The following is a 12,743-nucleotide window of genomic DNA, read 5'->3' on the forward strand; positions in this document are numbered from 1 at the left end:
GCGACTGCTGCCAGGCAGTGGTGGCGCATGCGCACTGCGCGCACGGGGAGGCGGACGGGGAGGGCGACGTTACAAAGAGGCTCAATGTCCCAGCACTGCACCAGCGAGCCGGGGGAGAGGGGAGTTGGCCTCAATGACAGGTTGCTTAAGGCGTATCGATACACTCTGGCGATCACCAATGCCGTCGTTATTCGCATAAGGAAGAAAATCAATAATAAATTGTGGTGGTGGTGGCGATCGTGTATAAAATCTGAAATTCGTCACAACGGCGACGTTAAAAAACATCGAAATTCCAGTCTATCTGTCTTTACGGCACGGCACTGTTTCCACTCCCTGTAAGATAAAAGTGGTCCTTAGACTCAACTTGAAAACATGCCATTTTCGAGAAAAGACTACCTGTGCACCAATAATACGTCTACGCAAGTAATTGACAAAATATACCACACAAACACGTCAAATATAATGAATGTCATTGGAAGCCACATAGACGCATTTTGTGACGTTAATAAATGCGATGTAAATAAAATGCTTTAACCTTTAAATCGGTACATCGCCATGTCGCGAAGCCGGACTGACCGCGGTACCTTGTTGCTAGGCGACGGGGACGCCTGCCTCAGCGCAGCAGGAAAGATGGCCGAAGCGGGGAGAACTTCGTCCTCTCAGGAGGTAGGGCGTCTTTAAAAGTCCGAACACCTTCCCATTTCCGTACATGAAGAGTCTGCACATGCATCGGTTATTTTTTAAAAATATATGTTCTATATACTATACCGACCGACTCCTTCATTTGGTGCTTATTCGTTTCTTTTTCTCGCGACCGTGACCGAGTAACATCTCCATCGTTTCACTGTGATATACGTTTACACTTTATAAAAAGAATTTGTTTTTTAAATAATTGTGCATGGGATCATGATACATTTTTCTAACTTTGTTCGGTGACCTTGTACTTTTTCAGTTTTTCCTTATCTACCGGATTTCTCTGAGTACTGTAGCCGAATAGACAATTATTAAAGACCAATGTTCTACTGCCGTACGTTGTGTTACTACCAAATAAACCACAATCAAAGAAAGCACCTCTTCAATTATCCCGAAGTATTTTAACTTAGGGGCAATTATGCTTAGCATTTTACTAAAATAATATCCTCGAATATGCTCAAATTTATCCCCCTATTTATCTCAAAAACTGCTTCATATCTAAAGATAGTGAAAAGACCGAGATGTATACAGGTATTGTATTCTGGACATGGGTGCTGCTAGAGATTTTGAACCCAGTGAAAACATGTCATATGGGGCCCTTACCCAGACCAATCCAATTATGTTTCACATTTTTCAGGGTTCATGCTGCTAAACGAACTTTAGATTTTAAAGTTCCTTAATAATTTAGTTGTTTTCTCTTCACAACAGATTTCACTGTCAGGGCCTCAATTTGCAGTGACTTGCTAGCTCAGTTTTCCAAAATGTCTGATTATATAATTATGACCAATGTTCCGTCAGCCAAGGAGAGCTTCATCGTCAAGGACTAGGAAGTCTCAAGGTGGCAGGCCTTTTAATAGGCCTTCCACTGTCCCTCAGCTCAAAGCACCTCAGACGGACCTGCTCCTCAAGGAGGAAGAATACAAGTAAGAATACTTGTCTCATGGTTTCAAGAGGTTAAAAGCCAACGTCATTTCCCTAATTCCTAAGATTTCCTGAGGTTGCTCCGATGATAAAGTTGACATTATTGTTTTTAGCATATACATGTGTACACAACTTAAGAATGCCCTTTCAGACTCACGGATTATACTGTAATCATGTTGTCCTAGGCGCCTGAATGCAGAGCTGGAAGCAAAAACTGCTGAACTTGTTCAGCAGGCAGAAGAACTTATGGTAGGATAGATTTTTTTTCCATTTCAGATTCACATAGTAATATATGTAATTATGTTGCATACCCCATGTTTTACAACAAAGGTACAGCAGAAGTGACTTCATCTGACTAATTCATTTTAAATTGAACTGGTTAGTGAGTATCTCTCCCTCCATTTGAGAAATCGTATCTGTTTTTAGTTTTTTTATTATTTTTTTTTAGAGAGAACAAAATGAAGTCTTGGCAAAGCCAATCCCGTCTCACATTGGCTTCAACTTAGACATTGAGGATGATGAGGAGGATTACAGGTAATCAGTATGGCCATTCATTTGCTGTAAGGAAAAGTCTTATATCAGCACTATCATATGGAGAGTGATACACAATTAATTATCTATGCAAATTAGAAAGGTGGATGGCATTGTTACCTCACAAAGGTATGAATCCCCCCCACTCTGTCTATGGAGTTTGTATGTTCCCCTCATGTCATGACGGTTTCCTCCCACAGTCCAAAAACATGCAGTTTGACAAACCGGTGTTGTAAAGTTTCCCATAGAGTATAATTTTGTGTGTGTGTGTGTGCCCTGCAATGGACTGGCACCCCATCCAGGGCATACTACAGCTCTGTGGTTCCTGGCCCTCCTGCAACCCTGACCAGAATAAGAGGTTAAAAGAAATTAAAGAAGCAGTCATGGATTAAGGTGATACACATAGTTGATTGATTGTAGAACCATCCATCCATCCATTTTCCAAACCGCTTATCCTACTGGGTCACGGGGGGTCTGGAGCCTATCCCGGAAGCAATGGGCACGAGGCAGGGAACAACCCAGGATGGGGGGCCAGCCCATCGCAGGGCACACTCACACACCATTCACTCACACATGCACACCTATGGGCAATTAGCCTCAGCATGTTTTTGGACTGTGGGGGGAAACTGGAGTACCCGGAGGAAACCCCACGACGACATGGGGAGAACATGCAAACTCCACACACATGTAACCCAAGCGGAGACTTGAACCCAGGTCCCAGAGGTGTGAGGCAACAGTGCTAACCACTGCACCACCATGCCGCCCCTTGTAGAACCATATAAAAATAAATATTATTTAGTTTAACTGTTTAACATGCTATTTGTTTGTCTACTTATGTCAGCAACCTCAGTCTCATATCACCTACTGAAAAGCAGCCACCTGTAAAGGTACAGTAACCACCATCACGTCGTGTTTCCTTTAACTTCAAAATAAGAATCTAACACTGTGAGATTAACCAACTATTCATTTAGCAAATATGTATAATTCATGCAATAATGCCTGACACCACACCAGTGTTAAGTATTCCTGACTAGTCTGTGTTTATTTTGTAAGACTGATGCTGGATGCTTCAGGAAATGGTGTTTAAATAGGCCAAGCTGAAACCGGCTTTTTCTGTTGATAAAAGGCAGTGAACAAAAGGAAGAATATGTCAAAAAATGCTGCTGTACAAAACAGACCTCCATCAGGACAGCAGATTAAGTCAAAGTAAGTCATTTGCAGTTATTTTCAGTGTTTTTAGTATGTACTAGTTGCATAATATTGGTTTTAGTAGAATGCTAACACATGATAGGACTATTTAACATTTCACCAAATTTCCACTTTTCTCATTAAGGCAGTTCATGGTGTTCTGTGTCTTTAGTCGTCCTTCTATAATGAATATCAAACTAATAGTGAATTGATATTGGCCTGTTTTTTTAACAAAGCACTCGACTGTGAATTCATTTTTAGCTAATTTGAAGGGTTTAGGGGGCGGCATGGTGGTGCAGTGGTTAGCATTGTTACCTCACACCTCTGGGACCTTGGTTCGAGTCTCCACCTGGGTTACGGAGTGTGTGTGGAGTTTGCATGTTCTCCCCATGTCGTCGTGGGGTTTCCTCCAGGTTCTCCGGTTTCCCCCCCACAGTCCAATAACATGCTGAGGCTAATTGGAGTTGCTAAAATTGCCTGTAGGTGTGCCTGTGTGAGTGAATGGTGTGTAAGTGTGCCCTGCGATGGGCTGCCCCCCCATCCTGGGTTGTTCCCTGCCTCGTACCCATTGCTTCCGGGATAGGCTCCAGACCCCCCCTCCGCAACCCAGTAGGATAAGCGGTTTGGAAAATGGATGGATATAAAGAGGTTATAGGAGAAAGCCAATAGATTTTGATTTTTCTTTGTCAAATGTTATGAACAAGACTGATATCCACACATTTTAGAGTAAACCAGGTCTAACGGCAGATTTTATAAATTGCTTATTCTCATTGTACTTAAAAATGCAGCATGTAAAATAAATGACAAAGCTTTTTTATTGCATAAGCGTGTATGCATTTTTCACTGCAAACAGAAGTTTATAAGTTCAATTAAATATTCACTCTGGAAATATACTGGGTAATAGCACTTTTATTGACTTTCAAGTTCTAATAAATATATAGACAACTAGAAATGATGTCATTGACAGAAGCTCCAGTACCTATGGGCTTAAAGCTTGTGCGTGTCTAGCGTGTTGTTCTGTCTTCTTACAGAGCATTGGCAGCCTCTGCAGCAGATGACGTCGCAATAGTTGAAGACTCTGTGGACTTCTCCCTGGCGAAGACCATAAGCAGCATCAAGGGCAAAATGGAGGAAGGTGCCACACCCGAAGATGTAATGGATGATGTGATGCCCAGTGTTGGGGAGGAAATGGGATCTGGTGGGTCTATTTCTAATCTTTCATCATGGCTTATATGTGTGGATATGTTGCCATAATAATTAGTGTATGTGTATGTGTGTGTGGGGGGGTTGGCCATGTATACATTACATTGTTAGGACCAAATGCCTCCCACAATATGATAAACTCCATTATTTTGACCTTGTGGGGACGTTTTTCCTGGCTTCACAAGGGGAAATAAAGTTTTATAAAAATCTGTGACTGCAATCAAACAATTGATAATGCCATAAGTGTGTTTTGCTTGGTTACTTATAGTTAAGCTTAGGGCTAGTTAGGGGTATTTGTTGGGCTTGGGGTTATGCCCATATAAATGAATGTCCCCACAAAGATATAATTGCAAGCCTGTGCGTGTGGGTGTGTGTGCACGTACACACACATTTTGCAATATTGCAATAATGAAATTTTCCAAAAAAGGGAGAAAATGTGTTTTTAAATGACAATAAAATTTCAGTAATTTCATTCAGTAGTTCATTCAAAGTCACTTTTACTCTCAAAAATACAAGAGGTGCCTCCATGCACTTGCTGTTACTTATAGTTTCTAGTTTTAATCAAAAGGTGGTTAAAATGTTTTGTTGAAAATTCCAAGAGGATTTTGAACGTTTATCTGCAAGTTTTCTTTATTTCCAGAGGCACAGATTCGATATCTTAAGGCCAAACTTCGGGTGACGCAGGAAGAAGTGAACAGGCTGTGTCATGAGTGCAACAAAAAGGTAAGGCCAGCACTGTGGCACAGGGAGAGCAGGTCAGCACTGTGGCACAGGGAGAGCAGGCCAGCACTGTGGCACAGGGAGAGCAGGCCAGCATTGTGGTACAGGGAGAGCAGGCCAGCACTGTGGCACAGGGAGAGCAGGCCAGCACTGTGGCACAGGAAGAGCAGGTCAGCACTGTGGCACAGGGAGAGCAGGCCAGCACTGTGGCACAGGAAGAGCAGGTCAGCACTGTGGCACAGGAAGAGCAGGCCAGCACTGTGGCACAGGAAGAGCAGGTCAGCACTGTGGCACAGGAAGAGCAGACCAGCACTGTGGCACAGGAAGAGCAGGCCAGCACTGTGGCACAGGAAGAGCAGGCCAGCACTGTGGCACAGGAAGATCAGGTCAGCACTGTGGCACAGGAAGAGCAGACCAGCATTGTGGCACAGGAAGAGCAGACCAGCACTGTGGCACAGGGAGAGCAGGCCAGCCCGCTTCCAGCTAGCAGCAGTGTGTCTTTTTCTGCTTGCTGCTCGGAGGATGATGAAATTTGCAGCTTGACGACCAAAATGAAGGAGTCCGAGGCAGAGCGAAGCAGGCTGCAGAGGACGACCAGCGTCCAACAAGCGCAGATGGAAAAGAACAAGGCATTAGCGGAAGACTGCAGTAGGAAGAGTGAGGGGCTGCAGCAACAGGTGGAGGTCTTAAAGAAGGTGGGTGTGTGGATGGAAAGTATGTGACAATAAAATGCAGCAAAAGGCCTTTATCATTTCCCCTATCGCTCTCGCCGGTCCTGCTAAACAGCAGATCGGTGTCCTGAAGCGACCCCTGCGTACTTCAGCATTTTTGCACTAAACTTTTTAAGGGACTTTTTATTGGGTGCTTTTTTGCTCTAGATATTATATGAACCTTTTAAAAGCCAAATATCAGTTAGGGGTCAACACAAACATTGCAGAAGGATGGCCATACGTAGGGAGAGGATAGGCAAACTTGGGTTTCAGTCTGTTTTGCCTGTGACCTGGTGTTGTCTGTGAAGGCCCTGCTCTTAGAGAAGGAAGCTCTTTGCTTCTGAGGAGATTGCTGACAAAGGGCAAAACGAAAGCCCACCCGTGTAACAGTATCCCGCCCGCAGGTGGCGATGGCGCGTAACTTGCGTCACAGATGACTTCCGAAAACGAGAAAATCCCCGCACCCCTTTCCCCAATGTATCGACCGCCCACCGCTGAGGGTCAGCTGAGGGTACATTAAGACATCCGAGGTCAGAGTGAAATAACATTTCCCAGGGGGTATACAAAACACAGTGGCCTTTGTTCCAGCGACTGTGGACAAAAAATGTTGCAGATAAACACAGGATCTGCTTCTGAAATCTAATCCCAGCAAGAAGAAAGTGTTGTATTATGGCTTCCAGCTCGGCACAAAATTATTCTAAACGGGCATTCATCACCTCTCGTTCTTTTCGGTGAATGAATGCTGACGCTATCATTGAGAAAGCAGATATTTTAACAGCTCAGGCACTGGGCTTAGAACCCGAAAGCTGCTGGACTGAGTCTCAGGGGCTGCTCTGCTGCAAAATTTTCATGGCACTTTACCTGAATTACATCAATGATGATATACAGCTGGATAAAAGCTGGGAATCATAAATCGCTTCAACTAAAAGCAACAACTGTGTCACAAAGATTCATAAAAAGCCAGTTATACTCTCTCCATACCTAATATTTTAGGGCTCTTGGAATTTTTACCGCACCGGTTACATTGGAGCAACAAGTCAAAAATGATTTGAATGATTTTTCTTCTACAGAAGATCACCTACCACATATACATGTCTGTAGTTTAAACGGACGGCAAGCAGTGCAGTGTTTTGGGACACAGATTCATAACACATTGCTGGTGCTGGTTGCTGGTACTGGGAAGGGCTCAGAGTTAAGTTCAGGAAGGAACATGTCCGACTACCAACTAATGCCAACTTCAATACCGCTGTATAACAACTGTAAGTCACTTTGAATGATGGTGTCAACTGATTGACTGTATAAATGTGCATCCTCTGATTCAGAGGATTTATGGGGGGGCACTTAAAGCAGGAGTTCTTAATCTGAAATGCCGTGTTCTCCCCCATGCAAAGAGATATATTTCAAAGGGGTGTCTTCTTTCACATGACTTACATTGATGCTTAGGAAGTAGAGAGCTTGAGAAGGGTGCAGAAGCAGGCAGCAAGCACACACAGCGCTACGGAGGTCAGGCTGAACCGGGCCCTGGAGGAAGTGGAGAGATGCAAGGCGCAGCTGTGTAAGATAAAGCAGAGCGGCAAGGTGAGTGGCAGAGGGCTGGCTGGGTGTGCCAGGCTGGGTGTGCCAGGCTGGGTGTACCAGGCGCATGCAGGCACGTACTCAATTACTGCCATGCAATCAAAATTTTATATTACACGAAGCCTTTGGGACTGACTGGAACAGGAGAAAACCAGTTTAATTAAAAAACCAGCCTGGGAATGGGGTCATTGGGCAGTTGAAGGTCTGCTCTTGGATCAGGCATTGATTGAAGTCCCAGTGTCAGTGTTGAAATATTATGTATGTACTTTAATGTGGTAGTAAAAATAGTTTGTCGGTGCCAGATTATCTCAAAAATAAGTGAAAAGTTACCAAGACAGCCTGTGTGTAATAAAATTAAAACCCATTAAAGCATGGATGGAAAAGTACAGAGTTTTTTTTGCATGTTTCGTGCAACTGCATCTTCTGAAGCTTTTGATCATAATTTTGAAACACTATTTGCTATTCCTGTTGCCTGGATAAAGGCTGTAACATCATCTCTTTTTTTTTCCTGAAAGGATTCTGCCAGCCAGGAGCACCAGAAAATGGAAGTGCTTCGGGCCGAGAACAAGAAGTTAGAAAAACAGAAAGCAGAACTTGTAGCTGGCTTTAAGAAACAGCTCAGACTGATAGACATATTAAAAAGACAAAAGGTGAGATCCTGGCTCAGTGTTTAAGCAGCGCTCTGGGCCTCAAATGCACTGCATCCCTTTTAACAGACTGTGTGATGAAACGTTTTCACAGATGCACTTTGAAGCCGCAAAGATGCTGTCCTTTACTGAAGAGGAATTCGTGAAAGCTCTGGACTGGGAGACATCATAGAGCAAGACAGAAGAATGCAACTGAGTAAAATGTAAAATACATTGGTTTTATGATTTGGCTCCAACTGTAAGCAGATCCCACTGATCATTTTCTGATAACCCATGAAAACAGGCACTGTGATAAAGCAACTGCGGACTCTCGACGTCTTTGACTTTTTTAAATGGATGTTTTATATTATGGCAAGTCCTAATAAAATTTAGTTCTGGCATAAAATACTGTATCATTCAGTACAAGTGTAATTACAGCACAATTACATAATTGCTCACTTTATAATATTGTGAACGGCTTCACCAGAAAAGATAAGAATATCATTCTGCTACACACAAGGTGATAAAGACAAAACCTTTCTCTGGACGTCTGGTACAGATGGGGGTAACTGCAAGTAACAAAACAATAAATAAATAAAAAGAAGCAAAAAAATTTGCAAAACGAAGAGTAAGATGTACTTAGTGATCAATATGGATCCATGAATATTGCAGCAGTGAGTAGACAAATAGTGCAATTGGCAATTTGCGTTATGTGTGTGCAAAATTATAATACAACGTGCACAGGTATTTGAAGGCAGTAATAGGTATTTTGAGAGGTCTTATGTCATATGGCACATCGTTATTCAAGAAGGGTCAGAGTTCAACAGCCTCAGAGCACAGGGAGAACTGTAAGTGTTGTAGTTCTGGTCTGGACGCTGCAGTTTTGGTAACTTGTCTTCTTGGTGATTAAAATTCAGTTTGAAATAATAGTCCAATACCAAAAAAAATCACATCGATGCGTTTTTAAAATGATATTTCGGCAAGCCCAGAAAAGAAATGGTACTAAATCATACTGGCAGAGGATTGCCATCTAGTGGTGTAATGTAATAACGCACTATCTTTTTTGTACGATAAAAGGCGTCTACACGGCTCTCTTTCAATTCAGCTATCTATAACTTTTGTAAGCCATTCAACTTCAAAAGATTTAAAAATTAATAAACCAGTCATATGGAGACGAAGCGAAAATGCACATAACATACCGCCCTAATTAATAACGACTAAGAAATCGCTCAAATTATCAATAGAAAGCTTCTAATATGGATACATATTTTTCACCTTTTGGCCAAGCAGTTTTATCCATTGTTTTTATATGTCTAAATATTTTTTTATGCCTCGATTAATAATACGGATTTTGAATAACTAGCGTGTAAATTTAATAACTGCATCCAAAAATATTCGAACGCTTAAGAAATGGGCTTCCGTCCATTTTTGCATTAGAGAATTAGCATCTTATTTAATGTTTTTGTATCTGGATGTCAACCTGATAATAAATTGTACCTTTTTAAAAGCCATGTGCAAAATTTAAATTTTCATATTATTTCAAAAATCATTTATCAGTTACCATATGGAGCCTAATACATACTTGGACTGAAGCGGTACTGAGAATGGATGAATGGATGTTCGAATGACACCCTCACTACGTCTGGGCAGCACCAACAGAGTGAAGATCAGGTATAATTGTATAATTTTCATCTGTCACTCGTTCAGTAACTGATAATGCTATGTTTTTAATTACAGTGAACGACGGGTCTTTTGGGAATAATTATGCTAATAAGTCTTAACGATTTCACCAAATTAATTACGGGGAGCATTGCAGACTTCGCGTTTCCACGCCCTCCAGAGCGTTTCTCCCGCATGTCTGCGTTTCGCCGGGCCGAACCGGTCCCACTGGTTAGCGCCACTCACTGCGGGCCGGGAAGTGCTGATGCCGTTTTACCGTGCAGGTAGGCTAACGGCCTGGACCAACTCAAAAGGGACAAAGAAGGTGGCCAATGGGAAGCAAATTCAAGCAGTGATTGACAGTGCCCCACCCAACCACCGTGGGCTCACCTTTCCCCTCCCAGACAAGCTTCTCTGGTGGTTCCATCAGCATTGTTTATATAATCTGGTTGTTGGATCTTAGTCAAAATGTTAATAATAACAGATAAAACAAGAACTGTCCACCCTAATATGCGCAATAAATTTTTGACACATTCCAAGAAATATATAGTGATGTTGTACACACATTTTATTGACATAACATTTTGAGAAGACATAATTAAGATGTAATTGGTTGGAAAATGAATGGCTTATTAAAAGGGAAATCTTTTTTAAACCAGTGCTTACACTTTATTATTACCATGGACAGGCAAAGGGCTTCATGACATCAAATGAAAATCTCCAATAGCTGTAATCTTTAGGAGCTTTGATTTCTGAGTACGTCACTTGATGTAGTGCAGACATGGGTCACTGCAGCTTTAAACTTACAGGAAAAGAAATGGGTTTTAAAAAGACAATGAACGACTTTTGTTTGTGGAATTTAACAGTGGGGACATGACCTCGCTGGACTTCATAGAACTGGCATGTTTCCAAACCTTTTAAGATTCTATGTGTCAGCGTTATGCCACCTGGATTCAGGTGCTGGGAGACACCGGAAAGGAAAGTTAACTTTTATGTATGTAGCAGGAAAGCGTCTCTGCGACATCGTCAGAGGGCAGCCGGACCCCCACTCCCGGCTGCTGTCGGAAGCCCCCCCCCCCACTCCTGGGGCGTCACGCTCTCTGACAGCCGTCGCTGGCACGCGCTGTGAGAAACCCGCTCCCTCTGTGCATCATTAGCTGCCGTTTGGGCTGCTTCCAGAAAGAGCATGGGGGGAGGGGGTGGTGATGCTGCCAGGTTCAGCCCCGAGTCGGAGGTCCCCACGGCAACCCCGCCGCCCCTCCTCAAGTGCCCTGGACCTGCCTGACAGGAGTGCATCTCCCCACCCGGGTTTCGTCGGCGGACGCGTGACAGGAGTGTGACACCTTCTCCAGCGTGCAGGAAGACGCAACTGAGCTTGACAACAGATTTAGCCGCAACTCGGGGAAAAACCAAGATGGTGGCAGTAAATCTCGTACTTTTATCCTAGTGGCGTCATGCTTTTCCTTTCATCTTAGCTACACGGCATTTGGAATGTTCCAGATTTATATGAGATAACAGTCCTTGGAGAAAACACTCATGAGGCCAGTGGATCTAGTCCAGTTCAGTGTTGCCTTTTTGGGGCGGGGGGGGGGGGGGGGGGTGGAGGCATCATGACCTATAGTCTATAAGGGCCAGACAAATTATTATTTTTCTAAATTGCCTTCTAAGCTACCTTCCTCAGGAATGGCCTGAATTACTTGATGAATTACAGCTGTTGGAAAAAGAGTAATTATTTTTATTTTGGGTGGTGTGTGGAGGGCTGCCACGGGTCAGGAAAAAAACACAGGACAGCTGGGTCTAGACAAACAAAAGATTTAATTGAACAAAAACTAAATAAAATAAGGAGAGTGCCTTTTTACAAAACAGAAATACTGGCCCACCATGTGATTGGTCGAAATGCAAGGCGATACCAAAGATCTGTGTCGATATTCAGTATCGCACATCGTGATGTATTGATGCATTCCCGATAACTTGGAACCTGAACATTTCCAACCACCTACTTAAAAAGTACTATAGCTCAGCTGAGCAGAATGGATTTATAATGCTAATTTACACAAGGGAATGCTAATTCTGTTAGCGTTTGATCCTAATATAACACAGTGATTCTGACAGATTTGCTAGCGAAAATTAGCATACAGTAAATAAGTGTTTCTTCAGCAAGTGAAGTAATCTTCGCAGTACAGGTCGGGTCAGCTTAGCTCTTGTATGCCAATGGAAAAATGCCGTAAATGACCCTCGCAATGTGCCAGCTAGGCTTCAGTAACCAAGTTTTCTGTTGGTTAAAGGCGGTCGATCACTCATCATGATAACCAGAGCTCAGCCTGTCTCATTATTCTCCAGCACACGCTAGACGAAAATCTATTTCTTTGATGATTGTCCCATTTTCCAAGCACACGTTTCCTGTATAAAGAATTGATAGATCAAGAAGATATACGCTACCAGTCAAAAGGTTTTGCACAACACAGAGTTTCAGCACTTTTCCATTTATTTAATAAACTGCAGATTTTTAATTCTTGTTAAGCACTGGAAAGTTAAGTGAACAACTAAAAATGAAAATATAAGTCAAGTTAAACAAGTTTCCCTTATAACATGGAAAGATGTATGTAACAGTGCATGTGTGACATCCTGTTATGTGCTTGAGTGGTGATGGCAGAGTCAGATTCTAGGCTGTCCTTTAACTAGTGAGGCAATTCATCCCATGAAACAGAGCAGAATTTAATGTCTCTTGTAGAAGGAATGCCTTGAATTTTCTCTGCTGTTATAACTGCTAGAGGAGGTTACTCTGATGAATCGAAGGTATGACATTTTCTTCCTTATAAAAGTACTCAAATGGTGAACACACTGTAAATTTAATTGTTAGCAAAGAATATTGAGTGTATTTTTAGTAAATGTTACGTGAGTAAAAAGCAAATGTAGA

General features: G+C 42.6%; 1 protein-coding gene across 22 annotated transcripts; it reads left to right on the forward strand.

Moving 5' to 3' along the window:
- Positions 1–57: 57 nt before the first annotated feature.
- Positions 58–8,573, forward strand: tex9 (testis expressed 9). 22 transcript variants are annotated; one of them, XM_048969570.1, is made up of 13 exons: positions 63–140; positions 596–666; positions 1,492–1,616; positions 1,800–1,863; positions 2,063–2,148; positions 2,987–3,032; positions 3,272–3,351; positions 4,365–4,531; positions 5,177–5,259; positions 5,778–5,951; positions 7,410–7,544; positions 8,057–8,191; positions 8,283–8,573. In XM_048969570.1, the coding sequence occupies exons 1-13, from the start codon at positions 134–136 to the stop codon at positions 8,358–8,360; spliced, it is 1,251 nt and encodes a 416-aa protein (XP_048825527.1). In that variant the 5' UTR covers positions 63–133; the 3' UTR covers positions 8,361–8,573. The 22 variants fall into 22 exon arrangements, with proteins under 22 accessions (XP_048825542.1, XP_048825547.1, XP_048825528.1 ...); XM_048969585.1 differs by lacking the exons at positions 7,410–7,544; positions 8,057–8,191; positions 8,283–8,573 and adding an exon at positions 5,508–5,534 and having other exon boundaries at positions 58–140; positions 5,177–5,426; positions 5,643–5,944; XM_048969590.1 differs by lacking the exons at positions 7,410–7,544; positions 8,057–8,191; positions 8,283–8,573 and adding an exon at positions 5,373–5,426 and having other exon boundaries at positions 58–140; positions 5,177–5,291; positions 5,589–5,944.
- The last annotated feature ends 4,170 nt before the right edge of the window (positions 8,574–12,743 follow it).

This window comes from Brienomyrus brachyistius, chromosome 11 (assembly GCF_023856365.1).
Source record: "Brienomyrus brachyistius isolate T26 chromosome 11, BBRACH_0.4, whole genome shotgun sequence".
Lineage (NCBI taxonomy): Eukaryota > Metazoa > Chordata > Actinopteri > Osteoglossiformes > Mormyridae > Brienomyrus > Brienomyrus brachyistius.